The 24,953-nt window shown below is 43.7% G+C and overlaps 1 protein-coding gene, 1 long non-coding RNA gene and 1 other non-coding gene across 11 annotated transcripts in view; 1 reads left to right on the top strand and 2 right to left on the bottom strand.

Annotated features, from left to right (window-relative positions):
* Positions 1 to 22,236, bottom strand: part of PRPF39 (pre-mRNA processing factor 39) — a 23,400-nt gene extending 1,164 nt beyond the window's left edge. The window contains exons 1-16 of one of the 7 annotated variants that reach the window (XM_075614361.1): positions 21,779 to 21,797; positions 14,308 to 14,653; positions 13,890 to 13,965; positions 13,663 to 13,761; positions 8,138 to 8,472; positions 7,713 to 7,838; positions 6,788 to 6,906; positions 5,578 to 5,745; positions 3,759 to 3,912; positions 3,483 to 3,590; positions 3,021 to 3,185; positions 2,585 to 2,711; positions 2,192 to 2,460; positions 1,691 to 1,875; positions 1,376 to 1,450; positions 938 to 1,061 (exon numbers count right to left, since the gene is read on the bottom strand). In XM_075614361.1, the coding sequence (XP_075470476.1) occupies positions 938 to 1,061; positions 1,376 to 1,450; positions 1,691 to 1,875; positions 2,192 to 2,460; positions 2,585 to 2,711; positions 3,021 to 3,185; positions 3,483 to 3,590; positions 3,759 to 3,912; positions 5,578 to 5,745; positions 6,788 to 6,906; positions 7,713 to 7,838; positions 8,138 to 8,452 (1,935 nt within the window). In that variant the 5' untranslated portion in view covers positions 8,453 to 8,472; positions 13,663 to 13,761; positions 13,890 to 13,965; positions 14,308 to 14,653; positions 21,779 to 21,797. Of the gene's footprint in view, positions 1 to 937; positions 1,062 to 1,375; positions 1,451 to 1,690; positions 1,876 to 2,191; positions 2,461 to 2,584; positions 2,712 to 3,020; positions 3,186 to 3,482; positions 3,591 to 3,758; positions 3,913 to 5,577; positions 5,746 to 6,787; positions 6,907 to 7,044; positions 7,150 to 7,712; positions 7,839 to 8,137; positions 8,473 to 13,662; positions 13,762 to 13,889; positions 13,966 to 14,307; positions 20,729 to 21,778; positions 21,895 to 21,971 lie in introns of those variants that run through there. The other 6 variants (XM_075614360.1, XM_075614362.1, XM_075614363.1 and 3 more) reach the window with 6 other exon arrangements.
* On the bottom strand, positions 1,954 to 2,044 carry LOC142503296 (small nucleolar RNA SNORD127). Its single transcript, XR_012803962.1, has one exon. It is a non-coding gene; the product is annotated as a small nucleolar RNA SNORD127 (small nucleolar RNA).
* Positions 21,867 to 24,953, top strand: LOC142502822 (uncharacterized). Of its 3 annotated transcripts, none has more exons than XR_012803863.1 (4): positions 21,867 to 22,280; positions 23,033 to 23,148; positions 23,336 to 23,377; positions 24,818 to 24,953. It is a non-coding gene; the product is annotated as an uncharacterized LOC142502822 (long non-coding RNA). The 3 variants fall into 3 exon arrangements; XR_012803864.1 differs by lacking the exon at positions 21,867 to 22,280 and adding an exon at positions 22,340 to 22,480; XR_012803862.1 differs by lacking the exon at positions 21,867 to 22,280 and having other exon boundaries at positions 22,490 to 23,148.

The following is a 24,953-nucleotide window of genomic DNA, read 5'->3' as shown; positions in this document are numbered from 1 at the left end:
TGCTGTGTTCCTGCTGCTCCCGCCGGCTGAACAAGGATTTCTGTTGCTGTCACCGCCACCAGGAAGTCTGCTGCTGCTCCAATGATGTCACCGTGGTCCTCCTCGCCCTCAGTTGCCGGTTGTTGGTCTTTTTCGGCTGCTCTGAAATTACCCAACGCCGGTCCAAGCCCCCTGCTGCCGGGTATGTTCCGGGTACTCGGTACATCACTAATCTCAACCACAACGTTTTTTTCCCCACATTGTGTGAATTCTCAAGATTATCAGAATTTTTTTTTTTTAAATGCAGATTGTTTATCCTTTACCTAACAAGATTTTTTTTCCCCCTGCAATATATTTTAGAGAAACATTAATATTGTAGCACATACGAGGCACCTTAGAAGTATTTTATAGTTTACAGATTACTTGGCACTCTACCCCCTCAAACAATACATAAACATGTAAAAGCAGAAGAGCCTAAACATTTTTTATAGAAATATTAAAGAAGTTATGGTGGGTAAAAGGGACAAACACCGTACAGCAATTACAAGTGTCATTTGTGAGCAAAGTCACACGTCTCAAGTCTGCAACCAAACCCATGGTGTTCCAACAAATAAAATGGGGAATGTAATTCTCCATTAGGAAAAGTCCACTATGGAAACCCCTTATACCATTAATAACCTTCACGTTCTGTAAAATCCAGTTAGTACTTCTATCCATCTTAAAGTCTTCCTGACACTAATGGTAAAGCAAATCATGTTTTTATAAACTCATATCTTAATAGCAAATCAAAATACTACATAGTGCTGGCGCTCTCAGTCTTCAATACCCTCTCCCCCACAGGTCAAGGATATCCCTGCTTCAGCACAGGGAGCTGTGCCAAAGCAGGGATATCCTTAAAACCTTTTCTGTGGGTGGGGATGTTCATTGCTAATGTCGGGTTACAAACAAAGATTCCTACCTGATACCAGTTACTATAGTTATAGGCAGTCTGAGTTGCATCTGTGCTTCCAACAGTTATCGGCGTAGCAGCAGTCACAGCGGTTTCATCAATGTGCGCTCTCTTTAAATCTGACTGCTCCAACCTGCAATACATATTGATGTTAATATTTCACCATTATGCTTGACTTTTAAAGCCAGACGCTATGCCCATTAGGGAAAGGCTTCAGGACAGACTTTGCAATGGTGCACTTCCTTGGCAACAAAACACATAAAAAACATGAAAAGTAGTCTAAAAAGTAACATTTAAATATATTCAAGTAGAAATATTTACAAGAATCGCATTGTTAAAATCCCATTTGTAATATATAGAAAAACAGTCAATACTTACGATGTTCCCCCTCCTAATCTACATGAAAGAAATAAGAATCCCTTGGTAAAGTAACTGGAGGTATCATACCCGTTTTCTGCTTTCCTTTTATAAAGCTCTTGTTCTTTTAAAAGCTTCTGATGTTCATCATAGGTATCCAACAACCTGTAACAAAATAAGGCTAGGTGGTAAATTTGGTATCAGAGTCATTATACTATCTACTTTATGGTGTATTCAAGATGGAACTCTGAACAAAGCTACGACAATGCAGAAATCTCACAGAACGGCTCATTTATGAAAGAAAAGTCCCGGCACACATTTGAGAAAATGCCACTTACATCCCGAAGAGAACCAGCAATGCAGCAAAGGACAAAAACGACAATTTACCTTAAAAAGGTAACTTACTTATTCACGTCAGAACCAAAATCCTCTAGAAACTCCACTTTTCGTTGTGAAAATGTAATTCTCATTCCTACAGACATTGAGCTTTTTATTGCTTTATCGAAAGACGCTATGATGTTGCCTTCATTTTGCTTGAGGTCGCCATTGTACTCCATTTCCAGCAAATTGAGGTATAACTTAGTATTTTCCTATCCAAGAAACCGAGACAGAAATAATGAGAAAGATATACGTTCCTAAGGAAAAAAATAAATACAAGTACTTGGAAGTGGCAACATCAGTTTAGAGGGACTGTTGTCTACATACAGTAATGTAAAAGTTACATACATACAGACTTCATATTGGTCATCATTGTTGCCCACATATATAGCATTGCATTCACACAATAAAATGCATTCAAAGTGTAGACAAAAAGAGCCTTTGAATCCTCAGCACATACTGTTTGTGCAGAAGCCACCTGAAACATAAGACCATTCACTGATCACTATACTGCAACACGCTGCTTACCTTGTCTTTCTGAATGGCTTCAGACAAGACTTCCCTTGCTTTCGTCACATTTTTCTGTACTTTGAAAAGGTGGCGGGCAAGCTTAATGGCATAAAAGGAAGATTCGCTGCTGGATTTAGCATTTTTCATGGCTTCTTGCAATAAGTTCTCTGCCTCCTTCACGTTCCCGTGTCTTCGCTCTAGGCTAACTCTTCTTAAGCGAACCATTGCCAGCCCTTCCACATTTTCTTCAAATGTTTTCAGTATGGACCTCGATTCCTCTAGGTTACCTAGGAAACCAAAGACAACATTTATATATTATAATAATAAAAAAAATAAAAAAGGTAGTTTGGGTATACCAAACCTACATTTAATGGTTTTTATTTTCATCCAAGTGACAAAGTGGCTTCTTACCCTGTTGCTCCTCAAAAGCAGCCCATAGCAAGTTAACCATAGGTTTCTTCACAAGATGAATAGTGCAGGCCCTGATGTAGACATGTCTCACTCCTTCAGGATTCTGACTCTCCATGTACTTGGCATACTAAACACAAGAGTGAGAGATGCATTATTCATCTGCTGGAGCGTGTGAAATACATAACTGAACAATAAAATTCTATTTTAAACCCATTCAGCACCTTTATTGAACCACTAGACTAGACTCTGTAAGGAAGGGCGTAGAGAGGCAACGCTGTTGGCATATGCAGCGGTCAAATCTGGTTGCAAGCAGACCATCCCCTAATACAATAGATATAGTTATAGATGAACAAAATTCAACAAGAGCACAGATGGTTAGTCACTAGTTCAATGTTTGAATTCAGTGATACTATGCTGGGAAGAGAGGTTACATTACCTTAATCCAAAATTCTTCATAGAAGGCACAAGCTATTACACATCTCTCAAAGAGGATCACAACACGTTCATGGGTCCCATTTTCTATTTCAAAGTCCAGGTATTCTTTCCAGTTTTTTAGCTGTGCTTTCTCCAAAGGTTTCACATGGAAGTATGGACGCCTTATCTTAAGCAGAGGTAATAAAAAAAAGGAAAAGATTAACTTGAAAGTATCGGTACGAGGGGAAAAACAAAAATATGTTTTTGGGCAATTGAGAGTCTTGGGGTATGACCTGCTGGTACAATTTCTGCTAAATGATCATTCTTTCATCTACACATCTGTTGCTCTTGGTTTTTGTTCACATTAATCCTGTACCCATCCAGATGTTAAAATAAAATATATAACTGCAAAGACAACCTATTTGACCTTAACAGCTCAGACATGATTTTCAGGCCTAATCAAAGTTCAAACAAAGACACATACTCCATCCTCAAAGGACCACCTCTTGCTGATTTCATGTTCGTTGAGATTAAAGATCTCTTGATGTACTTCAATGATGCGATGCCGCATATTTTCTACTTCTGTAGTAAGCTACAAAGAAAAAATGTTTTGGATTATTGTTTGTTAACAGGCATGGTTTAGAGTTTACTAAAAGGTTTGTACAAAACATTTGATAGAAGCTATGAGGAGAAAATCCATTTCAAATGAAATTATGCAAATTGGCAGAAGCGAGTTTCTGATCAGCTACAAACAACTCACCTTTGCAGGATCGGTTATCTCTTCCAGCCCAGAGGGAATATCAGCATTGGATACACCATGCTCATTCACAGACGCAAGTTCCTTTCGTAGTTCAACAAACTTCTCAGGCGTTAGAAAGTCTCTCGGCAAGTTACCCTGTATATGTTCTCTAAACCTGAAGAGGCAAGGGAATTAACACAGATGTGAGATTTTAGACTATGGAAGGATACATATTCAATTAAAGATAAAAGGTTATACAACCTACTATTATTCACTCAATCTGTCAAAGCAGCATTTCATGTCCAGGGGAAACTCTCCTTCACCCCCCATGAAAATGAACATTCTGCATGGTACGATACTTAATCTGTTAATGACAGCGGAGCGCATGGTTAGATGGTCGAAGGTTGATCTGTAGCCTTGAAGTCTTGATTTGTAGCACAAACTTAGGCAGTCACAAACGGCTGTAGTTAAAAGCAACCCAGTGGGACTACTAATTCTCCATTGCATCTGACCTTTAAATGGCCACCTTTAAAAACCAGTGACCGCACTAAGAAAATGCAATGTATTTGATTAAGAGTAGATCGCATACAGTCTATATAATCTCCCCCCCCCCTAAAAGTGCTTGGGATATGTATGGTAATTAGTTTTACTTAAGAAAAAAGTATGAGAAAATATACAATGAAATTACTTTTCCCAAAGTTTGCTTTTTAACAAAGCTTATAGTACCGCTTTCTATATCCACCAAGTATGGTATATTTCTAATTTTATTCAGTTGTAAGAAGCAAAAAGAGCACCTGTAGCAACAAAATGAGCAGGTAAACTACAGATTTCAATTTTTAATATAGGCCCCATCTTCATAAAACCACGAATACCAAACAGCATGAGCTGTTAATTTATGTCAAGTATTTTATTATGAAGGGCAAACATTAAACATTGAGACATTTTGTGATTAGATTTATTGATATATAAAATCACACTAATCCCATTCCCAAACTATTGTTGGGAATATGCAATTGTGCTTGAGCCAGATATCTGCTTTAGTCAATGTCCTCAAACTAGATCTTTGAAGCCAAGTAAAGAGCAGGCCTTACTCTCAGAACAGACTCTGTTTTGCTCAGGTGAGCTGCCGAAAAGCCCTATTGGACTTGAAACATTGTGTTGCTTCTTGTACGTTCCATAATAAAAGGGCAAACAAAATTATGGAAGTCTACTTTCCGTGAGTGAAAAGTACTTCATATCGAGTCCATTTGGAGTGCTGCCTTCTCTTTGCGGCAAAGATTTTGTGGTGTGGCCACACCGTTTAAGCCATGCACCTCTCATATTTATAACTGTTTGCTCAAACTACAATTTTTTTTCTACTTGCACTGGATCTTGCCACTTGTGTTTTATTAATGCACGGCTTCTGTGGTAACGCCAATATAATTCGTGTGCAAACATCTAACAATGGGAAGCCATGGCGTCCTGTTTAACAATTCAGACTCTTTATGACTTTATGCATCTCTATGTTAAATTGTAGACTGCAATGCACCACAGAGTTATTTTTAATTTTTTAGACTAATACTAGTGCTGTAATCATCATCATCATCATCATGTGTTATGAGATTTGCCTGGTAAGAAAGAAATAAATAAATATATATATATATCTATCTATATATATATATATATATGTTAAAATCATTAGTCAGAAGAGATTCAAATAATTAAGTTAAGAGGGTGAGGTTTTTAACAACAATTTTTAAAGTTGTCCCCTATATTCTCCTTTACTTAGAACTCAGCAAACCATTCAGCAGAATAAATAGTCTGGTAGTATCTCCAATGTTATACAATTTCCCTAACTTACCTTTGAAAATGATCAGCGTAGAGTTGTGTAGGAATTCCAAGAAGGCGACTGTAAACAGATGTAACTTCACTCAGTTTTCTCTGTTCAGTCTCCCAGGTAATATACATTTCCCATAGCTTATCTGATCGATAGTCCATTCCTGCAGTTAAGGCAGCATGCTCAAAGGTTCTGAAACATGGAAAGGATTTAATCTGGTTAATGAACTTTAAATATAGCTGCGATTATAACTGAACTGGAAATGGTGTTATATACTGATCTAGTGAAAAGTTTTGCGCCCAAGTATAAAGTAACAGCCATATTTGCTTGCAGTGCTAAGCCATAGGGCACTCAACGGTCCATATATTTGAAGAGACATGATGCCTCACAGCTCAGCATAGTTTAATAAGGCTCCAAGTCGGCCTTGGGGGAGGGAGGGGGACAAAAGGGCATGGGGTGCCTATGTTTTACTATGCTATTAAAAGAAGGCAGGGATTATATATACAGTTAAGGTTTGCAAAAAAAAAAAGCTAGTTATACACCATAAAGTGATAGAACAGGCAACGTTGAAGAACCATAAGCAGTTGATCACATTTTGTAAGTAGTAAAAGCCTGAAGTAGCATTTTATTCAAAATGCTGTTTTTTTTTTTAATATATCAGTTGTGATGTATTAAATACTTACTGTGCCCCCCTCCCACTCTATGCCCTTTCTAATGATTGAAATGCACTAGGCTTCCTAAATGGTTGCTATAGCCACCATCCTCTTTTGAAGTTGGCAGCCATATTGGGTGCTCTGGGATGCAGGATCGCCGATGATCCATCATGGGAGAGCTGATTGATTGGTAGCTTAGATCAGGGGTGCGCAAAGTTTATCACATGCACCCGTCTGTCTCACACCCCCTCCTCACGGCTCCAGAGTCAAATGACGCTGCGTCGCTGGAACTCCAGGTAAGTGAAAAGTTGGAGGCCTCACGCTATCCCGAGTATTTATTTTAAATGCCTGCGGGGCCTGTGTAACAGCCATGCCACCCCAGAAAATTTCACTCCCCCCACTTTGCACACCCCTGGCTTAGATAATTGCATTGTCGTAAGCGTAAGAAACTGCTGCATTTATTAAAAATAAACAAGCAAGAGGAAATGCTACTTTAAAACATCATGCAACAAAGCAACTCAAAATTAGCACGCACCCCTCAGGGCACTTTTGTGAACTAATAAGTTTTGCATTCAACTCACCCTCTTAATGTGTTACTCGTCTCGGGATCAGCAGGATCCAATGTTTCTTTTAAAAAATTGAGATAATGTATCCAAAGATCAACACTTAAGGGTATGGCCTGAATTCCTTTCCGATAAACCTAGAGGGGGAAAAAAAAAAAACACAAGACACAAATAAACCAAAACTCAATCATTTTATTTTCCAAAGGAAACACGATATCCAGTCAACCTCAGAAATGCTAAATAGTTGGAATTTTGTTTAAATAATCTTCCATTACCATTGTAGTGGAGAGTGAATAGAACATGGCTTATGCTCTGAGCTCCACTTGCAGAGTCTTGATCTTCAATGTGCAGCTGTATTCTGAGCAGGAGCAGAAGGCTGGCTTTGGGGGTACAGACCATAGGGCACAGACCCATTAGAATCACAGCATCTAACCAAAAATGCAACACGTAGCAAAAGTGACTAGCAAAATTAACTATAGAATCGGACACAAATTCAGAAATAAACGTAAGCCACAAAGACAAGAGAACCCCTGGCTTATTTATCAAGCTGCTGTGTACAGAGGCTTGCACTGCAAAGCTGACAAACTGAAGGTTTTACGCACCCATCAACAAAGAAAGGAGATATTGGTTAAAAATGTCTCAGAAGTGACAAATACTGAAGATAACTCCTGCATTGATCTTACTTATGATCAGCAGCCTAGAGCACGGGTAGCCAACTCCAGCCCTGAAGAGCTACCAACAGGGCAGGTTTTCAGGATCTCAGGATATCCCACCTTCAGCACAGGGGGCTCAATCAGTGCTGAGTCACCTGTGCAGAAGCAGGGATATCCCAAAAACCTGACCTGCTGGTAGCTCTTGATTGGAGTTGGCTACCCCTGGCCTAAAGGATCTGACTAATATGTCCCATGTTCTTCAACTTAGGTCTTTATTGTGGCTAACTTACCTCATCAGCTTCCATCACATTATTGTGCTTTTTCTCCATGTCTGCATACTTCTTCCAGTAGCCATAGCAGTAAGGATAACGCAAGAAAAAAAGGTCAAAGCTCCTCCTGGCAGCGAATATGTGATTCTGTGTAGGGAAAATAAATTAAATCAATAAACGTGCTAGGATTACATTAGATATATATAGTACAACTCCCACACAATGTTTTATTGAAAGAAATCACAAAAGTAACGAAGTTTGGTTTTCCAACTTAGGTTTGATGGAATGGCTCTGGGGGTTCATGATCAAGTTATTACTTTTGTGGCGATCACATGGCCTCAAACAACTCCCCCATAAATCACGAACAGAAGAAAAAGGTCACCCGCATAAATCCCCTTCCACTATAACCGGCCAGTGTCTCCACAAAAGACGATTCAGCCACTAACCTCCTGCTCAACATATTGTAACAAATATATCCAGTTTGTGAACTCTTCTGGATTATCTTCCACATCTTTCCAATACTTTGCAAATTCCAGGGGAAGAGGTGGCTCTGGTTCTGGTGGCTGTTCGATTTCGATACTTTCCACCGCTGTCTCACCCTCACCATCACTGGCACTGGCACTGGCACTGTGCTCTGGAGACTGCTCCATCTCAGTCACTTCCAGGATGTCCTTATTGGCGATTGACGTGTCCTCAGATGCCTCCATTTTCTTATCTGGAGGGGTGGTTGTGGAGTTGGTGCTCTGGTTTGAATCCTGCATTGTGTTGGCTGCTTCTATTTCTGGGAGAAAAAAAAAAAGTCAAAACCTTAGGAAAGGGAATTCTAATGGTCTGGTTTCTGAAGTGAGGGAAAACACCCCCACAATTTAATTCCAGTTACTTGGAAAAGTAATGCTATGTCTATTTGTTCTACTATGCGAGGGAATATAGATATATTTATCCCATTTCTTTAAATGTTAACTAAATTAACTTTTTTTCACTGCTCAGTATCAACCAAAATACTGAGAACAATTTACATTGTTAAAAAGGCAAGACCTTTTTTTAACATCTTGAACTTGCTTTAAATACACCTTCAAAGGCCAATTAACCACTCCAATTTCTTCAAACAGAGGAGAATTGTTCTAAATTCAGTTTTGCATCTTTAACACTAAAAACGGTGCCACAAAAAAAACTTTTATATACGGCGCTATAAAATTTCTCTGTTTTCAACACAGTGCTTTAATCCAAGCAAACCATTTCCAAGAAACATCCAGGTACATAACCACAGCAAATAAATGAGGGCGGGTTTAATCTTCATGCCACAGAGCCAAATTTGTCAATAAAACCTCAATATGGACTATTGTGACTTAAAAAAAAAAAACCCACTCAGGTGCAGCCTCAAATTCTTTTCAAAATAAAAACCGGGACATTAAAACATTCCTAATCTTCACTGGTTTCCTGACGTTTTCCTCAGAAATCCAAGCATCAACAAATCCTTTCTTTCATGAGAGAAAATGCCAACGTCTGATATATGAAATGTTACAGTACAAAAGAAAGGTAGTAATCCATATAAACATTTTAAATCTTAAAAGGGGCAGGCAAAACAAAATATATATAATTAGCTATAAAAATGTAATACCAATGTGGTAGTGTAACTTCCAAGTTACCCATCAAATAAACTCTCATATGAGCACTGCAGATAATACAGTAGTTGCAAACCCAAGTTTATGCCAGGATATGAAATGCCAAAACATACATTATAATCAAGTACTTGTATTTTTTCCTACAGAATAAGAAATTGTCTGAAGAGATAGATATAGATTTTTTTTAATATATATTAAAATTGAGTTCTGTACTTCACCACTTTCCATCATTAGAGCATATACCATTCTAGAAAGCCCTAATCCGTTTTAGTAACAGCTGCTACAGCATTATTTTCAGAGAAACCCCTTCCGTCTAGAATTACTCTATTGAGGCATTCCCAAGAGCAGTGCCAAACTTCTGTATAACAGCTGCTTCCACTTATCAACTTTTTATTCAAATGAAACTCTAAAAGATGCAGAATGCAAAATTAGGGTATGAACCCATTATCACCGAGCTAGTTTTACCAACCCGTTAAAATCAGCATGCAAACAGCTGACTTGGGCTTCTCTACAATATGTTAGCACATTTTTCCCCATGCTGGAGAAGATTGTACTCCCATTAATATGAATGTAGGTTGAGTCTTCAACAGCACGAGGTCTACTTCAGTCTAGAGTAGGGTCCATTACAGTTAATTTTAGCAAAGAGGTGTGAATAACAGTAACAAAACTATATAAAGTGGAATCATGTGTGCTGCAATCTCAGGTTTCCAGACGACTGAGCATTGTGTTCTTCCTGTATATCAGGCAAATTCGCCCATTTAAGTATAGGGGGCTGGCATTCTCAGTTTTTGCTCCTATAGTAGCAACATAAACGGAGATCTTATCACTAACAGTAGGTAACCATTGATCTTGAATTGCACTAGGACTTCACATCTCTGTATGAGCTGCAGCAACCAGAGAGAAATTATCAGACACCAGAATGCAAACAAAGTCTAAACAAAAATAACAATTTCCTAACAAATGGGAAAAAAAAAAACTGTGCTAGAGTGTACGGTGCAAGATTCAGGGTGTAACCATAAAATGAAAGTCATGCTCCGGGAAAAGTATGTATTCTATAGGTATAATATCAAATGTATGCAATACAAAGTCAACAATTGTTTATATGAGGTATTCCATCAAACTTCATGTCACACCCGCAGCACTGATCTTGAGGAAATGTTAGGCTACGCTTAGTGACGGCGACGTCAGGCTACGGTTGCTGGAAAAATCAAATTGAGATGACTTCCAGCGATCAAGCCATCGCGCTTACTATAAGCGCACGCGACGGCCGCAATGCATTTGTTTTGACGCGACGTCGCTGGCACTATAAGCGCAGCCTTACTCTGTATGACTGACAAAAGTTCTGAAGTGTTTTCGGTTATTAACACCATGGTCATGTATCTATTTAGTAACAAAAGATTTGCAATAAAATAAAAGTAACCAAATCCCATGGAATAAACAGGCAATTACATATGAAGCGAACAAGGTATGGATCAAAAGAACATCCGCTCCAGGAAAAAAGGGTAAAAATCAACTTTATTAGACTACATGAAAACAAAGAAACAAACAGTGCTAACTACTCTCCCACGCGGTTCACGCCCACTGTGGCGCTTTCTCAAGGAGTGACAAGGTGGGGGAGGTCAGAGATATTTAAACCTCCCACCGTCATGCAATTTAATCATTACTAAGCCTTGCAAAACAAAGAATAGATGAAAAAGGAAGGAGAAAAAGAAAAGAAAAAAAGGGAGAAAGAAAAACAAGGGACATGAGACGAGAGGAAATTGGAGAAAATGAAAAATGATAAAAATAATATATTGATGAAGGATGAAAAATAAAAAAAGAAATAACCAAATTGCATCACATTATTAACGTCCTTAATGTATACATAGCAACCAACTAAGCGAAATAAATAATCTTCTCAGTTGTTACCAATGATAAGGGAAAGATCATCAGAGGCAATGGATTCCAGTGCAACACACTTGAAGTTAGTCAGACTTCCATTTTGACATGTACCAAAGTGTTTTGATACTGGGTGTAATTGATCTTTTTTAATAATTAGTCTCATATGTTAGAGTATGCGTTGTTTCAAAGGTTTTGTGGTCAAACCAACATAACGCTTATTGCAACCGCATATAAATGACATGATCAGTATTACATGTTATGCATGACAAAATGTTATACACCCTAGTACCATCTGATTTAGAAAATGTCTTTCTTTTTAAAAAGTACTTACACATTTTACAATGACGACAAGGATAGCAACCAGTGAAATTTGGAAAAAAGTTCCTTAGTTTGTTTTAAGGTCGATTTGGGCACACTGGGTGATACAAGATTGCCCATTGTTTCAGATCTTTGAAACACAATTTTTGGATCATTGGATGCCATGTCTAAGAAATGGGTCAGTAGCCAAAATGTACGGTACCAATTTTTCTTTATTATCCTTTTAATGTCATTAGCCTGGTTGCTATATCTTGTGATAAAAAGAGATGGCCATCGATTGTCGACATCGCTCCCATGCAAGATTTTATTCCATTTACTCTTGGAAATAGCACCGCAAGATTGAATTAGACTATCCCTTGGTTCTTGTTTAGCACTTTGATAAGCCTCTTGGAGTATAATGGGATCATATCCTCTAGCTTCAAATCTCTTGATCAACTCAATTGATCTAGTTTCATAATCCTCAATGCTTGAGCAGTTTCTACGAATACGTAGAAATTGACCCCGGGGTATACCTTTAAATAAATTTCGGTCATGACAACTAGTGGCATGTAGTAATGTATTACGAGCATTGGGTTTCTTGTATATATCTGAATGAACTCATATCCAAATCAACATATAGACAGAGATGAAGGTAGTATATGTGGTGGTGATGGTGATGAGAAGTGAAAGAAAGATTGAAAGGGTGTGTGTTGAGGTGATGGATAAAAGCATGCAGTTGAGTGATTGTGCCCTGCCAAATCAATAAAAGATCATCTATACAACGTTGATATGAAACTATGAGATGTCTGTAGGGGTTCCCATCTCCAAACACATGGCTCTGTTCCCACCAACCCATAAAAAGGTTTGCATAAGATGGGGCAAAGCATGTTCCCATTGCTGTGCCACGTGTTTGGAGATAGAAACTTCCCGCAAACATAAAATAGTTATGTGCGAGTAGAAAAATACTACAGTAACAAGTAAAAAAGTGATATGTGCCGGTGAAAGATCAGAATGTGTCTAAAGAAAAAAGCGTGCTGCAGTGAGACCATGTGAATGAGAATTACATATTAAGTATCATACATACAATTCAAATGCTGCCATGTTTTCAAAGTTTGTAAAATATACAGGACACCTACAAGCTCATATTGAACCCCCAAAATAACCACAACATATATATAAGCTTATATATATGCTGTGGTTATTTTGGGGGTTCAATATGAGCTTGTAGGTGTCCTATATGTTTTACAATTCTTGTTCAGCTGGTCTTAGCTGATTGAAGCTCACCCACTCCCACATTTAAATGGATAAAAGCTCACTCCATTGCATCTCCCACTCCGGGGAACTTGCTTGCTTGCAGTTTGATTGTGACACATCTAATACAGAGTGCTTTTCCTGGTAATGTACAGGTTAATAAGAGCTTCAATCAGATTTAGAACTAGGCAACTAATTTTGACAGATTTATTATAAATCATTCTTCCTGGTAATGCACAGGTTAAGAATTTATATTAGTGTTAGGGACCCTTGAGATGTGGTCTGCCGTGTAGTGGCTCAAGGGCTTACAACACTAACATTTTGGCCAAACTAAAAGACCATTTTATTTAATAGATATCTATACATATATATTTAGGCACTGTACAGTGTATAAGTTTCACTGGATGTGCACTGAGCTCTGTCTGTGTTTCATGTTCTGTCTCTGGTTTTAAATATGTTTCCAAAGTTGCAATGTTGAGTTTAACAAGCATTTTCACAATGTCACATTCAAAATGAAAACACTGCCGTAGTTATGTCGTACAGTATGCGATTACGAAAATATTTTCTAACCATGTTTTTGGGTCAGCATTTATTTACTAAAAATTAGCATAAATGCAATACAAAGATAACAAAAACAGGTTTGTTTTCTTGGAATTCCTGCAAATATGTTACCATTGATAAGAAAACAATCTACCTGACAATATTATTGACAGACAATTACCTGCAACAGCTACTACACCTGCTGCAGGAAGGGCACGGGTCATGTTATTAATAGAACTGTCGGACTCGGAGGAATTCTTAACGGTTACAATACTCTAGCGGCAGTAGTAAGTAAGCTACAATAGTGCAAGTTGCATCTTATGAAGTATTAAGAAAAGGCAAACCTTTACTTCCTCAATTCTGCAAGTATGGCAACTCACCACAGAAATGTAATGTCTCTCACAGTGTATACTTAGGTTTGGCTGTGTCTTACAACTCCTTCAGTTCTCATACGTGTTCTGTAGCACACATACTTGGTACTAAAACAGAAAAATCATATAGGATCTATAGATACAGATATTCAATTGAAACAATATTTAAGGTACATTATAAGTGTAACACCCTTTCCCTATGGGAAACAGCGGGCGATTATGCGTGCCGATGATACCTGTATACTCACAGGAGGCCTAAGCCTCTGCTTCTGGCAGCCTGAGGTGAGCTCTCTCTCGGTGCAGCTCCTCCACCTACGAGGATCCCAGCATAAGCAGGATTAACTCATCATTGGAAACAATACAACAACCAATGTATAAACACTTAACAGAGAAGGTTTGTAAGAAGGCGGTCACTGCTGCCGCCAGGGAAATGATGTTGCTCACGCTTAGAAATAAATAATAGGTTTATTCGTGCATGTATAGCAAACAACAGCCGCAGAGAAAAACTCTGACGCGTCAGAGTTTTTCTCTGCGGCTGTTGTTTGCTATACATGCACGAATAAACCTATTATTTATTTCTAAGCGTGAGCAACATCATTTCCCTGGCGGCAGCAGTGACCGCCTTCTTACAAAGCTTCTCTGCATTATCCTTACCTTGGGCTGGAGCACGCTGTTTCCTCTTCCGGATCCGGTGACCCCTGACGTCATCATTGATCGGAGACGCCGGCGAGTCAAGATAACGAGTGAGTGAGGGAGTTCTCCCTTGGATCTACGTTCCCCAGCCTCTGCGGTGAGGACTGCCACATCGTGGGTGACACCGGGTAAGAGGTTGTGGCGGAGGGCTGCAGTGACTTAGCGGGGGTCCCTGGTTCAGGGATACTGCGGTTCTACTGTTGTTATTCCTCCCTACCACGATATATCCTCCCCGTTGCTGAGCACCATATACACGGGCAGTGGGATATAGAGACTCTTTAAGCTCTTGAGACATCTGAATGGGACACTGGCACCAAGAGGTTTTTATTGACGTTTAAGCATTTTTTTTTTTTTTTGCTAACTCTCTTCATATCTGGATAGTTTTGCTAAGGACAATTCTAGTAGCACCAGTTTGTCTTATGAGCGATCATAAGTTTTTTGTTATATGTAAACACTTAACAGTAATAACACAATAATACAATTATACACACTTCATAACAATAATAAAGACATCACACAATGATGGTTCCCCCAAAGTACTGAGGGTGCCCCGAGCACCTGAAACCCTGATGTCCGCAGAACAATTTCCAGCCCAAGGTGTGTTAAGGTAGCGCTACCTTCCCTTATGTGTGGTGGTGCACGGTGGGTACTTTCCTGGCTATGGCCAGGGAAAATTGGGGGAAATCCTGTTGGCAGAACCGCATCCGTGGTCCCACAATGCAGGGTCTGCAAAATTTCCCTCGCGCCTTAGTCGGTGGTCATGTGCGGCCTCGCCCGAAGCGTGGGCCTCCGACGGCATTGTGGGTCTATAAAGGGGGCTCAAACAGTGATCGGGGCCTATCTGGGGCCTTGTGGCAAAGTTCTGGCCTAGTCCATGAGCTTACTAGCTCCCTGGACGCATCCGTCCTCTTTGCTGTCTCCGTGATGACCAACTGTCACCTCTAGAATCCCATGGAGCAATTCTCTGTTCAAAAACGGCCACTCGCGCCACTTTGCCGCAAAGCCTTCTGGGACCCTTATTCTTTTTACCCTCTCCTGAGATGGCCGATGCTCCAGGCGCAACTGTGCATGCGCTCCGAACTAAAAAATGGCCGCTATCACTCCTGCTCGATTGCGCGGAGCAATTCCCAGATCTAGAGGCAGGGTAGAGGGCCTCCGCTACCTCCTCCCCCGGTGAAAAAAAAATCCAACGTCCCGCTTGAGACCAACATACATGTATTATATAATAAAAATGCATTACTTATGTTTATTATATAACAGCACAACAATTTACAATTAAATGGTATTCAGTATTTCAGTCAGAATCACCATTAGGGAGGCTAATTTATCCGAGACGACTGCTGAGGTTCATAGTGGGGTGCCCCAAATGAATCGTAAGCTACCCTCATTGGAGGACGTCTCTGTCTTTTGCTCCGACGAACTTCTACTTCATGATTGGAGAGGCTACCATCGGCTTGAGGCCTGGCCCCCTCAGAGTGAATGTCATTAGTACCCTTTGGGGTGAAGATAGGACTCGTTGGGTCCAGAGCCTGACTGGCTGCTTCAACTGTGAATGGTTCTGGGATTGCCAGAACCACTACCTAATCATTCATGGGTGTTTGAAGACGTCCCTTCTAAGGGATCCTGACTTTTCACAGAGGACGGATCCGGTATACCGTTTGACTCTTGACTTGCCGGTGAATGTTCAGCTTCCCGTTCCCCCACTTGAGGTGATTGCGATGCCAGACCTTTAGCCTGCCTTTGTAATCCTTGATGCGATATAATCTCAGATGCCTGGCCTCCCTCTCTACCTCAAAGGGAGCGTCTCTCCAATGGTCAGCGAGCTTATGCTTACTTGGTATTCCCAGGTTTCGTAGAAGAACCTAGTCTCCAGGCTGAAGCTCGGGATATCGATCCTTACAAAATCGTACCCCTTATTGTTTTTGGTTAACTTGGCGTATCACTTGGCGGAATAAGCGACAACCATCTGGGGGTTGTCCATCAGCCCATGTACATACTTGTAGTGCACGGTATTGGAGACTCCAATCGGTGGACACCCTCAGGCGAATATCCACTGGGTATCCTGGCTTCTCAGCCGAACATCATGAAGGTGAATAGCCGCTGGATTCGTGACTGGTGCTTGCTCAATTCTGCCTTCTCTGAGTCCTTCAGAGTGCCCAACATATCCAGTAGGATCCGGTTGAACCGTTCTGGTAGAGCATCTCCCTCAGAATGATACAGTCTCGTTCTGGACTTTTCAATATTTAGAAGCCTCAGCAACTCTGATGAGCTTGCTTTCGAAATCCCTCCCTTGATCAGAAAGTATGCGGTTCGGTAGTCCGTAGTGTAAGAAGTACCTCTCCCATAAGACCTTAGCCACCCTGAGGGCCTTCTGGTCTTGGTGGGGAAGGCTTGGACGTAGCGGTCTGTGATCACATTCCTCTTGCCCCTCGAATTTGGCTCAATGCACTGGTAGTCCGTCCATGCAGACAAGGTCCATGGGGCCAGAGCTCTTCAGATGGGCCATTGGAGCTGCTCTGGTAGGCAGTGTTTCCTGTTGGATACACCGCAAGCATTGCCAGCAATGGTGTTCCACCGATTCATCTTGGGCCAGAAGAACCAGTCGCGTATTAGGTCAAAGGTCTTGTCCTCTCCCAGATGTCCATGGTCATCATGTAGGGATCGCAGGGTGTATTGGTCTGGAACCATGCAACGGATCACGGTGCGACAATCCACACAGGCGTACGGAGCCATTCTTCCGCACCACTACGATGGGTGAGGCATAAGGACTACGACAATACTGGTTGTCTATCTCCTTCAGAATGTTCCTAACATTGTCCACATCTCTTGGAGCGATACGTCGACCTTTCGCGGAAAGGAGTGGCATGATTCATCCAGATGGTGTGTTGCGTGTTCTTACTAAATCCCACATCCATGTCGTTGGTGGAGAACACTTTTGTGCTCCATTAACTTGGCCCGAAGCCGCTTCCTACACTCAGGAGGTAAGGACGATTCTCCAATGTCGAAGTGCAGTTTGGCTGAGCGTTCTCGCACAGTGGCTGCATTTACGTTGACCAGGAGGTTCTCACGTCTGTGACCGGATATATTTGCCCCAGTATTTGGTCTTTGTCCAAATGGACCGGATTAGGCGATTGGTTCTGGAAAGACCATGAATCGCTGAGTGAGTTTAGTCTTCCACTCCATTTCAGGGACCAACATCCATCCTTTCATTTTGTCATCTGCTGGTGTGGTTTCCAGAGAGAAATACTGATCTCATCATACGCAGGGTAGTTGAGTCGCTCTTACATGTTACACTCCCCCTGGTGAAATTTCTACCAACCCCTTCGAGGTTGTAGATTTGTCCAAACCGCTCCTGCGCAGAGATATGGAAACTCATTGAATGCCATATGGATATTCTGAGATGACAAGTGTAGTTCTCCCGCTTCAAGGAAGGCCCTGATCATGGATCAGACCACATCCGGATTGGTTCCTAGGATGATGGGGGAATTTGGATGTTCCCCCGGGTTCAGGACACACCCAACGCTTCCACTTCCATGGGGTGGGTCATATTGGTGTTGAGCTGTGGGATATCCATCTTCACCCGAATCACTCAGTCTTAGGATTGTCCTGACTGCTGAGGCCCCATAGCACCATCTTCTCCGCCGACTGCAAGGGCAGATGTTTTAGATGCAGATCATATAATGACCGATAGTAGAGCGGAGACATATATTCTGTCGATTAGTACTCACTATGGCCGTAGAGCCCACTACTATAGGCCTCTGGAGGCCGCTTCGGGAGCGCCGGTAGGAGGGGTCTCGGTAGAACTGGTTGGACGTTCTTCCATGTGGGTGACATAGTAGTAGAGGTTTAACTGTTTGCAGTCCTTTGCCAGGTGGCCCTCTTTGTTGCAAGTCTAACAGTGTGTACCCCAGGTCGCAGCGGCGCTAGGTGAAGTGACCGGGTTCCTGGGAACCCTGGAGGCGGAGGCAGGCGTCACCAAGGGGGGATATCCTCTGCACTTTCCGTCTCATTAGGCTTCTGAGCCGAAGCCCAGTTGTTCTCCCCCTTGTGGGAGTCTTTAGATTTCATGGTGTGAAAGTGTGTTACCGTGTATGGGCCTCATACCCTTTCACCAGACCCAAGAGCTCCTAAAACGTAGGAGGACTTCCTTGTAGCAAGGAACACCGAAACATGACGGCTATATGATGGGTGAATATAGATCCCCTTAAAAACAGTTTTCTGCAAAATTCATCCACTTCAGAGGCTGGAATTATATCGTGGGAACGTAGATTCCATAAAACGAACTGTATCCGTTGAATAACCCCCCCCCCCTTTCTGTTTAAGACTATAGAACTTAGACAAGTCTTCACTTTCGTCCTCTTCTAGGCCATAGACCAGAGTTAAGACGTCCACTAACCTTGTGCCCCAACATCTGTATTCTGGTCTCGGTGCACTCACCATCGTAGAGGCGAGGGGGTTTTAGGCACTCCATTATCCGCTGCCTTAACAGCTTCGCTACAAGACCATTCCTCCCTTACTTGCAAGGTGTGGTCCTTCCAGGTTTCGAAGGTCTCTTCTCTGACAGGCATGGGCAATACCCCTGAAAAAGCTTTCGACTTATGATAATGCTGTGCCTGGGACGACTCACCCCGGTTCCCAGCCAACTGCAGTGTGGCTTCTGCGAGCATCTGAACTCCCACCGAGCTGCGGGAACTGTGACCAGATCGTTGGCTGCGGTCGGATGCAGCATTGGCTTTTCTCCTGCAAGGACTCCATGGGGAAGATGAAGACAACCATCAGAAGCTCCTGGATGTTAGAGGTGGTACTAGTGGGCTCCAACTTCACAGGAATTTCTGGATAGATTATGGGGCACCCGTTATCTAGCACTCCACGGAACCGCAAAGTAGGAGGAGCTCCTTCTTGAGTTATGTCATATCTGCCGGTAACTAGCACTGTGCACCATATCTTTTCGGGATCCGTTCGACGGCCTAGGATATGTGCAGCCTGTAGGCAGGGAAACTGCCCCAGCACTAAACAGATGTCGTGAGGGGAGGTATCGGCGGAGACTTGTCCAATGGCAAGCACCTGGTGGGGCGATATGTAGCTTCTCAAGGCCCAGTCATAGACCTCCCGCTGGGACTGTAATGATATGATCATTTACATAATTTGGTTGTACTAATTTTGGCCACCCCAGGTCAACCTTAGCAGCACCTCCAAATGTAATCCCATTTCCCTATGGGAAACCGCGGGCAATTACGCCTGCTGATACCTGTATGCTCACAGGAGGCCTAAACCTCTGCTTCTGGGAGCCTCGAGTGAGCTCTCGGTGCAGCGCCTCCACCTATGAGGATCCCAGGTAAGCGGGATTAACTCCTCATAGGAAATAATACGACAATAATACAACCACTGTATATATAAACGCACTTGACCAACACAGTAATAACAATAATACAGACATCACACAATGATGGTTCCCCCAAAGTACTGTGGGTGCCCTCAGCACTTGAAACCTTGATGTCCGCAGAACAATTCCCACCCCAAGGTCTGTTAAGGTAGCGCTACCCTCCCTGAGGTGTGGTGGTGCACGGTGGGTACCTTCCTGGTTTCGACCAGGGAATAAGGGGAATCCTCTATTAGCAGAGCCGCATCCGTGGTCTGCAAAATGCCCTTCACGCCTTACAGTTGGTGGTCACATGCAGTCTTGTCTGAAGACCGCAGCGTAGGCATCCGTCCAACAGCGCGGGTTGTAGGTCTATAAAGGGGGAAGAGTCCCTATCTAGGGCCTTCCCTACAATACTGTCCCTACAATACTGTGCTCAAACAGTGATCGGAGCCTAACTGGGGCCTTGTGGCAAAGTTCTGGCCTAGTCCAGCGGCTTACTAGCTCCCTGGACGCATCCGTCCTCTTTGCTGTCTCTGTGATGAGTAACTGTCACCTCTAGAATCCCGTGGAGTTCTCTGTTCAAAAAAACGCGGTTCGCGCCACTTTGCTGCAAAGCCTTCTGGGACTTGTAGTCTTTTTACCCTCTCCTGAGATGGCAGACACTCCGGATGCAAATGCTTGCCAAAACAAAATGGCCGCTCGATTGCATGGAGCAATTCCCCACTCTAGAGGCCGAGATGGGGGGACCGTAGGGGGCTTCCACTACATACATTTCAGAAAAGTCTCTTAAAAATACAACAGTGGCTAGTAACAGTATTATATATAAATATTAGAGTAGAACAAGAAGCCAAAAACAGTCTACCCTGACTACTAGCTATCAATATAAAATTAAATGTATCGGATAATTAGGATGGAAGGGAGCACATTCGGAAGACCATGTCTTAAGGCAGCGGTGCGCAAACTGTGGGGCGCGACCCCCAGGGGGGCCGCAAGACTACAGACGGGGGGCGCGGGGTTTACAGAGGCCCCGCGCGCTTCCCGAAGGCACTTAAATTAAGTGCCGGGGGAGCTGCAGGGCCTCTGCAAACCTAACTTACCGTGGCTCCGGCGGCTTCCTCCTGCGTCACCATGGCAACGCAGCGTCCGTTGCTATGGCAACGTGACGTCATTACGCCGGAGCGCGGGTAAGTTGGGGTTGGGGGGGGCGCGGGAGTGAGGGGACAGCCGGCAGGGGGGCGCAGGGAAAAAAGTTTGCGCCCCCCTGTCTTAAGGCAAAGGAGAGCAAATTTTTACTGCTGGCCTCCCCCTGCCATGCAGTTGCATCATGCGTCAGCTCCGGGGTTACATGACACGCGGCGGCATTTGACGCCTGTGACGTCACATGACCCTGTTGCCATGGAGATGCGTCTGTGTCTGAATCCCGGTAAGTTTTATTATTGTTGCAGAGGCCTCACGTGATCCCACGGCATTTAATTTAAATGCCTTGGGGTAAGAGCGCAGGGCCTCTGCAACTGCCCACTCCCCCCCCCAGAAAACTCTCCCGTCCCCCCAGTTTGCGCACCCCTGAGTTAAGGGAACCCGCCACTAAGAGGAAGCGTTTTCCCAGTTCATTCTGCCGTGCTCACGTATGGATATGAAACGTGGACCCTAAACGCAGAAATTATTCGAAAGCTTAAACCAACTGAAAGAAGTATGGAGAGAAGTACAGAGGATAGTACCCAGGAGTTCAAACACTTATTTTACAAGTGTACACAAGGAGCGATAGATCAGAGCCCCCCTCCTCCCGGATAGATCAGAGCCCCCCTCACCCCCGATAGATCAGAGACCCCCTCCCGGATAGATCAGAGCCTCACTGTGCATTTACACAGGGCTAACACACGCTCCTCTTTACAAAGCCAGATGACAGTAACATACAACACAATTATGTGCAACAACAATATGAAGAGATATCGCGTGTACTGTATGTGTGGCGTGTCCCCGGGGCATGTGAGGCGCGATAACCGCTGTACTAATATCTCGGTCATGCACCCGTGATGCGGCCGGAGTGTCCGGTCGGTGCCAGTAACATACTTAGCGACGACCCGCTGCCCCGGTGTCTCCGCACCACCACAGCCGTTACCGGGCACGTCACACCTCCACATCTCGCGAGAGCCGCGATCACACATTTTCTCCCTCACACACTGCGCCAGACCCGCGCGCTCACCCCACAGAGGCGCGCGCGGCGTCACCCACAACCTCCACCTGTGCCACCCCAAACACTCACCCGCGATGAGCTCGCGCCGCCGTGACACCTGGATAAGCCTCGTGCCATAGACCGTGAAGGGATGCGCGACGAAAAAGGACACGCGCCCAGTCCGCCGGCGTCTTCTCCGCAAAGGGTCACGTGGGCAGCCCTTGTGCGTCGCCTGTACGTGCAACGTCAGACGTACGCGTGCGTGGCGGTGCTCTGGCGTTCCACCGTGATACGCACACGTCAGACGCACGCGTGCGTTGCTGTACTCTTGCGTTCCACCGTGACCCGCACAAGTCAGAGGGCGATGACAGCCGTTGCCCGGGCGACGCTAGGGTGGAGGTAAGAGTCGGACATGTTGCTGAGCCCCATGGCGGTGTCCCTGGAAGACGCCCCCCCCCCCCCCTGTAGGTGACGGTCCCCCCCCCTGTAGGTGACGGTCCCCTGTAGCAGCGGGTGTGGCAGCTCCTCCCCCTCTCCCCGCGCTCCTGTCACAGCAAGCCCGAGATCTCCCCGGAAGTGACTGAGATTCCGTTGTCACGGTAACCCCGCCCCACTGCCAATCCGCATCACACTGCCCCGCGGGCCCCTGCAAACCCTCCTCGCACTGCCCCGCGGGCCCCTGCAAACCCTCCTCGCACTGTCCCGGGGGCCCCTGCAAACCCTCCTCGCACTGTCCCGCGGGCCCCTGCAAACCCTCCTCGCACTGTCCCGGGGGCCCCTGCAAACCCTCCTCGCACTGCCCCGCGGGCCCCTGCAAACCCTCCTCGCACTGTCCCGGGGGCCCCTGCAAACCCTCCTCGCACTGCCCCGCGGGCCCCTGCAAACCCTCCTCGCACTGTCCCGGGGGCCCCTGCAAACCCTCCTCGCACTGTCCCGGGGGCCCCTGCAAACCCTCCTCGCACTGTCCCGAAAGCCCCTTTTACTCACCCACTGCCAGGGGCGCCTGCTGCGTAATGCACAGAGATCTCCACCTGTGGCAGTGACATGGTTAAATACCTCCCTCATTGACCGGACTGGGATACACTTTCATCACACGGCAGGTGTCTCATAGACTTGCATGTTACTGCCTCTAATCTTCTTCAATGTTGCAGGGACTTGCAAAGCATTGCAAATAAATCATCAGCTAGCAGTGTGAGGAGTCGTGACCGCGCTCCTATATTTGATTTACAGTACCCCACTGGCTGTTGATCTACTCTCGCTTCTATGGGTATGCCCTTTTGTCACATCTATAATTCACAAGTGTCCATCCATCATGATAGATAGATAGATAGATAGTGTATATACACACACACATATGTGTGTATATATATATATTATGTGTATGTTTATGTATGGAGCACTTTTGGGGAAAATGGTCAGATTTCTTATTTATTTTATTTTGTGTCTTTATATAGCGCCAAAAGTGTACTCAGTGCTTCACAAAGAATACAGTACAGGTAATTATAATAATACAATAAATGCAGCAAAATCAGACAATAGGAAAGGAAATCCCTGCCCCGAAGAGCTTACAATCTAAGGCATGGGACATAGTGGTGGGAGCAAGGCTGAGCTGCGCTCACACTCGGCACTGAGCCCCTGCAGCCGCAATGAGAGCGGCTTTAGCAGGGCCTCGCGCACGCTTGGGGAAGCGTGTGTCTCACCAATATTTCAAATTTGGCGCTCGCCGGAGCGCAGGGCCGGTCACGTGAGCGGTTCGCCCAATGAGGGCGAACCAGCTCCGTGATGTCACTGGCCCGCCCCCAGACCTGCCCCTGACTCGCCCACGGACATTCAAAGGTATATGCCCAAGAACCCCAGAACCCAGGGGGGGGGGGTGGGGGGGTTAAAGTGTATCATATGGCAAGGTTTCTCTGTATAAGTGGAAAAGAAAATGGTTTTAACAGTCCCCAAGGTGTATAGTTTTATTAAAGTAATTGTCAGAGGAAATAATTCAGTATGGATAAAAATCAATTTGCATGGTAACCAAAGGGACTACTCTGCCCTATAAGCTTCGAAGGGCAATCCAGGATATGGAGGTGTTAAACTTAAATGGCTGCTCTACCCAGACTGAACGGCACCAGGTAGAGGAGATGGACCTCATATGCTAAGCGACCAAGGTGCAAAGTTGGCATATGCCCAGAGCAGACTGAGAAGCCCTCTGCCAAGTTTTGTAAAGTATGGGCAACTCCGTGATAGGGGGAGGAAATATTCCCACGGAGAAGATAGGCTGCACTTGTTAAGCATAGAAATGTTACCACTATAAGAACCTGTGCAGCCCATCAGGAAGGAGACGTTTCATCATGCAGTGAAAGATTCATCCTGTAACAAGACTTAACATTGTAACTAGTAAGTGTATTTTTCGTTGCAATTGTAAATCAAGCTGTGTATGTTCATTCTGTAAATAAAACACAATTTATTTTATCTCTTGCTTTGCCCAATCAAAGGATCCGGGTATTTTTGTGTTAAAAGTTCTGATTTACAGTGACAAGGTGCCTCAAGCCTACAGGATAACGTTTGGTCAGTGGTTCTTTAAATAACCATTGTTTTTTAAATCAAATTGATATACAGTACTATGGTTTTGAATAGGAGTGGACAACTCCAAGTCAGGTTTTCAGGATTTCTGCTTCAGCACATGTGGCTGTCTGAGTCACCTATTCTGAAGCAGGGATATTCTGAAAATCTGACCTGTTGCTGGCTCTTAAGGACTGGAGTTGGCCACTCGTGGTTTAGAGTCTTGTTTAGTAACTTAAATAGCCACTTATTTGAAAGGAGTGAGTGGATCATATATATATATATATATATATATATATATATATATATATATACACATATATATATACTACTCAACTAGTACATTTGAAGGAACTTACTCATGTCTCATTCTGTTGATATTTCAGATATTTGTTGGAAGGTGCCACGCTGTTGAAGAAAGAGGAACATCATTATTCTGCGGCCTTCCAGATTGATGGATATTGGATGCACTATGACGGCCTTAGAAATGTCAACTTAATTTTATTAAACAAACCTCCAGAG

Source organism: Ascaphus truei, chromosome 9 (genome assembly GCF_040206685.1).
Source record: "Ascaphus truei isolate aAscTru1 chromosome 9, aAscTru1.hap1, whole genome shotgun sequence".
NCBI lineage: Eukaryota > Metazoa > Chordata > Amphibia > Anura > Ascaphidae > Ascaphus > Ascaphus truei.
Note: the sequence above shows the minus strand (reverse complement) of the source record. Positions and strands in the feature narration are given on the sequence as shown.